Source organism: Coenobita brevimanus, chromosome 31, assembly GCF_032717465.1.
Source record: "Coenobita brevimanus isolate Jiangsu-jjx chromosome 31, ASM3271746v2, whole genome shotgun sequence".
Lineage (NCBI taxonomy): Eukaryota > Metazoa > Arthropoda > Malacostraca > Decapoda > Coenobitidae > Coenobita > Coenobita brevimanus.
In genome coordinates, this window is record NC_136984.1 from 107501 (window position 1) to 117500 (window position 10000).

The following is a 10000-nucleotide window of genomic DNA, read 5'->3' on the forward strand; positions in this document are numbered from 1 at the left end:
TCTTCCTTTTTTTTAATGGTCTTTATTTAATTATTAGTCTTTATCTTTATTATTTATCTTTACTGTCATTATCTTTGTTTTTATTTTATTATTATTCTTTATCTTTATTATTATTCCTTTATTTTATTATTATTGTTTATCTTTATTATTATTATTATTTATCTTTATTATTATTCCTTTATTTTATTATTATTCTTTATCTTTATTATTATTATTTATCTTTACTTAATTATTCTTTATTTTTATTTTATTATTATTCTTTATCTTTATTTTATTATTATTCTTTATCTTTTATTATTAGTCTTTATTTTATTATTATTATTCTTTACCTTTATTATTATTCTTTATCTTTATTTTATTATTATTCTTTATCTCTTTTATTATTAGTCTTTATTTTATTATTATTATTCTTTACCTTTATTATTATTCTTTATCTTTATTTTATTAGTATTATTTATCTTTATTTTATTTTTTATTTTTTATTATTATTTATCTTTATTTCTTAGCATTCATTTAAAGTCATTTTCTTTAATTTTTAGTCTGTCTTTATTTTCTTACTAATTTATCTTTATTCTTTATTATCTTAGTAATTTTATCATAGTACTTTATCTGTAACTTAGTACCTTATTCTCTTTATCTTTATTCTCTTAGTCTTTATCATTGTTTTATTGGTCTTTATTTCATTCTTTCTCCCACAGACGATTATATGTAAAGAAGGAGAGAGTTTTAATGTATTGGGTTTAAATATAACTTCCTTTTCGCCCTTTCAAGACAATTTTTTTTTCGTAAGGTCAATAAAATGATCTTAAGTCAAAAAATAAAGTCACCCATGTCAAAAAACGAGAATCACGAATATTCAGGTTTTCGAAAAATGTGTATATTCTCAGATTTCCAAAAATTTGTATGTTTCAAAAAAAGTGTTTATTTAAAAAGAAGTAAATTCGAAATGTGTATATATTTCCAAAAATAAAATCCAAAAATGTCTATATATTTCCAAAAATGTTTATCCCAAAAATATTTCAGTCCAAAAATGTGTATCCAAAAAAATTTAAATTCCAAAAATGTACATATTCCAAAAATGTTTATTTACAAAAAAAATATATATCAAAAAATTATATTCTAAAAATGTTTATTTCCAAAACTGTTTATATTCCAAAAAATGTTTTATAGAAAATGTTTATATTCCAAAAAATTGTATTCCAAAAATGTTTATTTACAAAAATGTTTATATTCCAAAATGTCTATATTCCCAAACTGTGTAGGCCTATTTTTCCAAAGATGTTCATATTCCAAGAATATTTATATTCCAAAAAATTGTAATTCAAAAATGTTTATATTCCAAAATAATTGTATTCCAAAAATGTTTGTCAAAAAATATGAAAAAATGTTTATATATCAAAAAATTATATTCCAAAAGTGTTTATCTAAAAAAAATTATATTCCAAAAATGTTTATATATCAAAAAATTATCCAAAAATGTTTATATATTCAAAAAAGTCCAAAAATGTTTATATATATCAAAAAAATTATATTCTAAAAGTGTATATATATTAACAAAAAATCCAAACGTGTTTATATATCAAAAAATATCCAAAAATGTTTATATATATAAAAAAATATCCAAAAACGTTTGTCAAAAAATTATATTCCAAAAATGTCTATATATAAAAAAATTATATTCGAGAAATGTTTATATATTCAAAAAAGTCCAAAAATGTTTTCAAAAAATATCCAAAAATGTTTATATATTTAAAAAAAAATCAAAAATGTTTATATTAAAAAAAAATCAAAAATATTTCAAAAAAAATATCCAAAAATGTTTATATATTCAAAAAAATCCAAAAATGTTTCAAAAAATTATCCAAAAATGTTTATATATTCAAAATATCCAAAAATATTTCAAAAAAATTATCCAAAAATATTTATATAAAAAATTATATTCCAAAAATGTTTATAGCCTCTTTTTAAATTTCCAAAAGTAATGTTTTTTTTATCGTGGCGTCCAAAAATTAATGTGCATATTTGCCGGACTCCAAAATAGTCTTTAATATAGGATAAATCGCCTTCTCATGGTTGCTACGACGTGTTACTTAAGGCACGGGTCCACAAACTTGCTAATATAATTCCCTTTGTATCTATCTAATTTATCTATCTCTCTGTCTATCTATCTGTTTGTTTTTATTTAGTTGTTTTTGTAAGAAGACAAAAGGTAGGTTGTTGCTGTGTTCCTAAGGTTTGTGGGTTTTCTTGACTGTGATTTCCCTTCCTTCCTTCCTTCCTTCCTTCCTTCCTTTCTTTATTTCTTCCCTCCTACGTTCCTTCCATCCATCCATCCTTCCTTCCTTTCTTTAATTCATTCCTTCTTCCTTCCTTCCTTCCTTCCATCCTTTCTTTCATTCTTTCTTCCCTTCTTTCTTTCTTTCATCCTTCCTTTCCTTCTTTCCTTCCTTCTTTCCTCTCTTTCATCCTTCCTTCCCTCCTTCCTTTCTTTCATTCTGTCTTTCATTCTTTCTTCCTTCATTCCATCCATCCTATGTTCCTTTCTTCCTTCCCACGTTCCTTTCCTCCTTCCCTCCCCTCCCTCTTTCCTTCCTTCCTTCCTTCCTTTTTTTGCCATTCAGTAGCGATCATACTCTACTTCGGAAACTCCCCATCACCTCAAACCAATTATTTTTTTCCTTTAACTCATTAGTATTCCTTTGCACTTGCGTATATGGCCTGTGTTTAGACTGAAAGATAAGAATGTGCAAGAGATCATCAGTTGCGTAAGAATAGCCTGATAATATGCAAAGGATTATCAGCTTCGTAAGTCCAAAAGAGCCAGGAATCTCGTAAGCTTGTATCAGTAAATCAGAAATCTTTTATTCTTCCCGTAAATGGTAGTTACAAAGGGGAATTTATGGTAAGGTTGTGAATCCCGGCCCAAAACTACGATAAAGGCAGTGTAATGTGTGGCAGTGGTTTGTGGAGATGGTGGTGGTGGCACTTTGGAATTACTGGCACTGGCACCAATACTGGCACTGGCACCAATACTGACACTGCACCAATACTGGCACTGGCACCAGTACTGGCACTGCACCAATACTGGCACTGGCACCAGTACTGACACTGGCACCAATACTGGCACTGCACCAATACAGTGATCAACAGGAGGCACGCTGGCATCTCACCCTCATCAGTGCATATGACATTAATTATTATCAGTGCTACAACACCTTATTGTTTATCAGTGCGTACACTACTTTAATCTTTGCGTGCGACACTTTAATCTTTGTGTACGATACTTTAATCTTGATCAGTGCATACGACACTAATCTCTATCAGTACCGTACGTACGACCCATTAAACTTTGCATGGCTTTTTATGCACTCAGCGTCAGAATCACAAAGACAAAAACGACAAAGAACACAGTGTTGAGGTGTAAGTAAATTACAGACTAAAATAATAAGATTACGTAGGTGTTACATTAATCTTTGCTTGAGTGATATTTTTGAGTGAATTTTTTCCGGGATCAGAAAGACCAAAATAACAAATAATGACAATATTAAGGTGTATGCAGAATAAATCACTCAGGAAAAGGTGTCAGGTATCCAGAAATCCTCCGAAGCTTACTGGAATAAAGCTGCTCACATTAGCATTCGTTGTATCTAAAGCTGAGGGGGTACATGACTCTTTATGACTGATTTTGCTTTTGGCTTTGAACAGTGCTTAACATCTTTTCTTTCGTACTCTATTTTGCATATTACACCTTAGTATTGCCCTCTTATATAATGTTGACACTGTACAAGTAACACTGTATATTAATGTGCAGTGTCTAGGGGCAAACTGGTGAGGACTTGGTACCAAGGGAGCCTCATGCCCAGGAGTGCATGACCATTATGTTTACACTAAATGACCTAAATAAGCTAAGTAGATGGTTGACACACGGTGGGTTTATGCAACTAACACTGGCTTTAAAGACAGGGAGAGTTGAGGTTGCCAAAAAAAAAAGCTAGACAGAATCGTAGAAGACATTAGACACTGGACAAAACATGGAGGATAACATTGAAAGGCAAGGAGTTTGAGTATTCCTTTGGCTAACTCTGATCTTTTGGCACTAGAAACATACCACCACCTTTTTGAACACTGGCGAGGGTGAGGAAAGTGTAGGTGAGGTAAATTGTGAGGTGGAGAGGATGAGGAAAGTGCAGGTGCGGTAAATCTCGGGGTAGAGGTAGAAGGAAGGATTTGGGGTGAAGGTAGGATATGTGAGTCTTGCAGTGATGTAGGTACAAGGGAACGGCAGAGGTAGAAATCAGCCCCTTCTTACAGTGACGATTTCATGCTACCTGCAGACGATTCTCATTTACTCAAGGAAATATCGCGTACTGGATGGGTTATTGAAGGCTATACTTAACCTCTCTGGTTCGATATGTCTCTCATGCTGAATATAATCGTCTGAAGGTGCTAAGGTTAAAGTGAAAGACACGTCATTGAAGCGTAGGGGCGAAAGTAATATTCTCGCAAGCGAAAATTTTACGAGATATGACAGTGAGAATTTCAGAAGCGAAAGGGAGAACCGATTACAGGGAAACAAAAAAGTTCGTTAGTGAGAAAGGAAATGATAATACCTTAGAAAAGAATTATTTTAGAGAAGTTCAAAGACATTTTACAGATTTTAGAGTGAGAATGAGGCATTATAAAGAGTTAAGTGAAGCAATGATGAATGTAGGAACAAAGAAGAGAGTGGTGATTTTAAGGCACTGGAACATTCTAATGAAACAAGAAGTAAAATTTAAATAAAAAATGAAAATAAATCTTGGTAGTAATAGGGGTCACGTGAAGCAGTTAGCACCGATAAATTTTCAGCGTCAAGTCGTTCTCTCACTCCTCTCCGGCTGCGGCTTCAACAACCTTCATGCGCCTTTGCCTATGTACCCTCCTTCCGCGACGTCTTCTTCCTCCGGCAAGTTTCTTTCCGTTTCTCCTCCTCCCATGGTGTCTCTTCTTCCGCCACCTCCTCCTGAGTGCCCTGGCCTCCTCCCGGGTGATGGAGACCTCCGGATTGCCCTGCGCGGCAAGGTACCCACGTTCGGCAAACTCGGCCCCATCCGCGTACATCTCCTCATCTCCCGTTAGACCTGAGGCTGGAAAGATGGAAGGGTTTTTGCGGGAAAGGATAGGGAATTGTGTGGCGTAGGTGGTGTAGGAGGTGCGGGTGCTGTGGTACCGCCGCCTACTGACAACACTGTTGCTACTGACGCTGCCGGAGGAGGTCGATGGATCCTGCTTATACCCCCGGACGCTGGATGTTTGTCTGTACTTGTAGGTTCGCTTGTCTGCTCTACCCTCATCCCCTTGTCTCTCCTCCCCAAGTGCCCCTGTTGACCTACCCTTCCCTGACCTGACCCCTAAGCCCCTTCCCTCCCCTGACCTAACCTCCGGAGACCTAATCCCCCCAGCCCCTCGGTCCCCCAGGTAGAAGGGGAGGGGCGGGGAAGGGGTAGCCTGACCCTGGGAGTGACCTTGAGTGTGATTTTGTGTGTGACCGACCACATCTTGCCCGTAAGAGTGACCTACGTAGCTAAACCTCCCACCTCCGGAGCTCACTGGGCCTACGGTATTGTTGCGCGAGGGGAGAGAGGAAGAGGAAGAGTCAGCGGAAGAAGTGGAGGAAGAGGAAGCATCAACAGAAGAGGTGGAAGATGAAGAAGTGGATGAATCAGTGCCTCCGAGTCCTTGGTATTGCGAGGACGGTCTGCCTTCCTCCCCTCTAATCCTAAGCCCCCCTGGACCAGTGTAGTTATAGGAGTAATTATAAGAGGAACTGTAGCCGCGAGACCCACCCAGGTTAGGATCGTACCCTCTTGTGCTTGTACTAGAACCCCTATACGTAGAATCCGATCCTCTATAAGTAGAATCCGATCCTCTATAAGTAGAATCTGATCCTCTATAAGTAGAATCCGATCCCCTATAAGTAGAATCTGATCCTCTATAAGTAGAATCTGATCCTCTATAAGTAGAATCCGATCCTCTATAAGTAGAATCCGATCCCCTATAAGTAGAATCGCCTCCCCTGCCGTAACTAGATTCAGATCCTCTATAAGTAGTTTCAGATCTGTAGGTAGTATCCTGTCCTCCGTAAGGTGATTCTGATCCCCTGTATCTAGAATCGTAGCCTATACCGCTGGATGTAGAATCGAACCCCCTATCATAGCCAGTTTCAAAACCCCTGTAAGTAGAATCAGAACCCCTGTAAGTAGAATCAGGGACTCTGGAAGTAGTACCTGGACCTCTGTAAGTACCATCTGATTCTGACCTAGGGAAGCTAGAATCTGGTCTTCTGTAAGTAGTATCTGATTCTGTGTAAGTAGAGTCGAATCCCCTGTAAGTAGAATCGGATCCTCTGTCAGTAGAATCAGATCCTCTGTCAGTAGTATCGGATCCTCTGTAAGTAGTATCGGATCCCCTGTAAGTAGTATCGGATCCTCTGTAAGTAGTATCATATCCCCTGGTAGTAGTATCAGATCCTCTGTAAGTAGTATCGGATCCTCTGTAAGTAGTATCGGATCCTCTGTAAGTCGTATCGGATCCCCTGTAAGTAGTATCGGATCCCCTGTAAGTAGTATCGGATCCCCTGTAAGTAGTATCGGATCCCCTGTAAGTAGTATCGGATCCTCTGTAAGTAGTATCGGATCCCCTGTAAGTAGTATCGGATCCCCTGGTAGTAGTATCGGATCCCCTGGTAGTAGTATCGGATCCCCTGTAAGTAGTATCGGGTCCCCTGTAAGTAGTATCGGATCCCCTGGTAGTAGTATCGGGTCCCCTGTAAGTAGTATCGGATCCTCTGTAAGTAGTATCGGATCCTCTGTAAGTAGAATCAGGTCGTTCTTGCTGGCTTGACCCGTCTTCATCTGGGTAGCCTGAACCCAGCTCGAACCTGGTTCTTGAGGTTGAGCGATCGGAAGCAGAGGAAGTGGAGGAAGGAGAAGAGGAGGAGGAAGGAGAAGAGGAGGAGGAGGAGGTAGTGGAAGAGGGAGGAATGTAGTTATCCAAATCGGGATCAAATGGACGCGAAGAAGTCGAAGGATTTTGGTCACCATATCGGTAAGGTGGAATGAATCGGTCTAAATCAGGATCGTATGTCCGTTCAGTGGAAGAGGAAGAAGAGGAAGAGGGAGTGGAAGAAGTGGAAGAGGAAGAAGAGGAAGAGGGAGAGGGAGATGTGGAAGAGGAAGGACTTTGGTCGTCATATCGGTTAGGCGGAACATATCTGTCTAAATCAGGATCATACGTCCGTTCGGTGGAAGAAGAAGAGGAGGAAGAATCTCCACGTCTAGGAGGCCCCCTCTCTTCCTCCAGCCTTGTCTCCTGGGTGCTTATGGAGGAGGAGGAGGTTGAGGAAGAGCCAGAGGGATTGTACGAGGGTGACCTGTAGGATCCCTCTCGCGTGATGTAGGACCCCTCGGCGTGTGTTTCCTCGAGGGAGTTACCGGAGGACTCTGGCTCTCGGGGTTTGAGTCCTGACCCCTGGAGGTGACTCTCTTCCAAGGTCGGTGTAGCGCCTCCTCTTCTACTTCCCCTGTCGTCTAGGGAGTTGGGATTCGAGGAGGAGGAGGGGGAGGAGGAGCCAGATTTCGAGGGAGAGGAGGCGGAGGAGGAGGCAGGGCTCGAGGGAGAAGCGGGCGAGGAAGCAGACGGGGAAGTGGCCTTGTCTGTTTTCCTCTTCTTCGCCTTAGTCGAGGTCCTCCGCCTCACCGCCCCAACTCCATCGACACCCACACTACCCTGCGGATACCCCGGCAGCTCCGTACCTGCCCCGTAGTTCTCCTCGAAGGTCACCGTCTGCTTGTAGGTCCTGCGGGAGGATGACGAGCGCCCTCCGTTGTAGCTGTAGGTGGTGGAGGAGTGGCTGGAGGTGGTGTAGGTGTTGTAGGAGTCGCCCGGGAGGAAGACCTTGTCCGTAGTGTGGATGACGCCCTTGGCACATAGGTGGGAACTGGTCACTTCCTCGTCATTGACCTGTGGGAAGAAAGATGGTGACGTGGGGTATTGACTCTCTCTCTCTCTCTCTCTCTCTCTCTCTCTCTCTCTCTCTCTCACTGTGCCTTATCTACCTACCAACCTATGTCTATTTATCCATCTATCTATCTATCTATCTATCAAATACAAGTCACCAATACATGATATATACTAAGCCCCATCGATCTGGACAAAAGAGTGTGCCATCAAACTTTCCTCTGTCTATCTATCCATCTATCTATCTTATCTGCCTATCTATTTATCTATCTATCATCTATCTACCTATCTACCTTTATCTACCCATCTATCTGCCAACCTATCTATCTATCCAGCCCCAACTCACCGTCAGCACATTATTCCTGTTCATCTTGATATCAAAAGGTCCCGCCATCCCGTTGACAGTGTAGATCAGTCCCTGTTGGAAGGCCGTCGGGGGGAACATGTTGATTGCAAGGTGTCGCTTTACTACCTCTTCCACGAACTCTCCATCGGTCCTCAGTCGCCTCTGTGTCCCCTGAGAGTTAGAAGAGAGGTTAGGGGAGGCGTAGATGAGGTTAGAGAAGAATAGGTTAAAGTTAGAGACGGTAGATTAGCTTAGATTAAAAGTAGAATATTTTACTACCTCTTTCACGAACTCTCCATCGGTCCTCAGTCGCCTCTGTGTCCCCTGAGAGTTAGAAGAGAGGTTAGATGAAGAGTAGATTGAAGTTAGGAGGTTAGATGAAGGGTAGATGAGGTTAGAGGAGAGAGGTTTGAAGTTAAGAGAGGCTTGAAGTTAGATTATTTCACCATCTCGTACAAACTCTCCATCACCACCATCATCCATACTCATCCCATAACCATCCACTCACCTGATCGAGGCAGAACACCACCACAACAACATCATCATCCATACTCATCCCGTAACCATCCACTCACCTGATCGAGCTGTTGAAGGTGGACACACGAGACATCACCATCACCACCATCATCCATACTCATCCCGTAACCATCCACTCACCCGATCGAGGCACAACTCCACCATCACCACCAGCATCCATACTCATCCCGTAACCATCCACTCGCCTGATGGAGGTAAAACATCATCACCACCACCAACATCCATGCTCATCCCGTAACCATCCACTCACCTGATGGAGGCAGAACATCACCATCACCACTAACATCCATATTCATCCCATAACCATCCACTCACCTGATCAAAGCAGAACACCACCACAACATCATCATCATCTATACTCATCCCATAACCATCCACTCACCTGATGGAGACAGAACACCAACACCAACAACATCATCATCCATACTCATCCCATAACCATCCACTCACCTGATGGAGGCAGAACACCACCACCAACAACATTATCATCCATACTCATCCCATAACCATCCACTCACCAGATGGAGGCAGAACACCACCACCATCATCATCATCATCCATACTCATCCCATAACCATCCACTCACCTGATGGAGGCAGAACACCACCACCGCCACCAACATCCATACTCATCCCGTAACCATCCACTCACCTGATCGAGGCTGTTGAAGGCGGCATCGGAGGGCACGAAGAAGGTGTAGAAGGCCTCATCCCCTGGTCCAAGACTCAGTAAGGTCCCTTGGTCGCCCGAGACTTGAGAGACTAACTCGATAAAGGTCCTGGAGGGGGAGACCGAGGAGGAGAAGGAGAGAATAAGTAGCGACAAGAAGGGCAGTAAGGAACGTGAAGGAGAGAGAGAGAGAGAGAGAGAGAGAGAGAGACCTAATGACTTTTTGCGGTATTAGAAATAACTCGAGCTGTCATTTTTTTTTAAAGATTTGAACAACTCCTTAAGGTTATTTTAAGTCTCTCTCTCTCTCTCTCTCTCTCTCACCTTTAGCAAGTGTATCTTCGAGTGATTTAGTGAATTACGTGATTTTTTTTTTTTTTTAATAATATGGATTGCTCTGTTCAGTGCTTCGATACCTGCTTCAGTCTCACTCACTCACTCTCTCACTTT

The 10000-nt window shown here is 40.7% G+C and overlaps 1 protein-coding gene across 1 annotated transcript in view; it reads right to left on the reverse strand.

Annotated features, from left to right (window-relative positions):
- Nucleotides 1-2993: 2993 nt before the first annotated feature.
- LOC145395453 (uncharacterized) overlaps nt 2994-10000 on the reverse strand; it is a 119247-nt gene continuing 112240 nt past the window's right edge. The window contains exons 13-18 of the mRNA XM_080269055.1: nt 9533-9659; nt 8345-8515; nt 7274-8001; nt 5826-6364; nt 4868-5615; nt 2994-3126 (exon numbers count right to left, since the gene is read on the reverse strand). Of these exons, the coding sequence (XP_080125181.1) occupies nt 2994-3126; nt 4868-5615; nt 5826-6364; nt 7274-8001; nt 8345-8515; nt 9533-9659 (2446 nt within the window). The remainder of the gene's footprint in view (nt 3127-4867; nt 5616-5825; nt 6365-7273; nt 8002-8344; nt 8516-9532; nt 9660-10000) is intronic.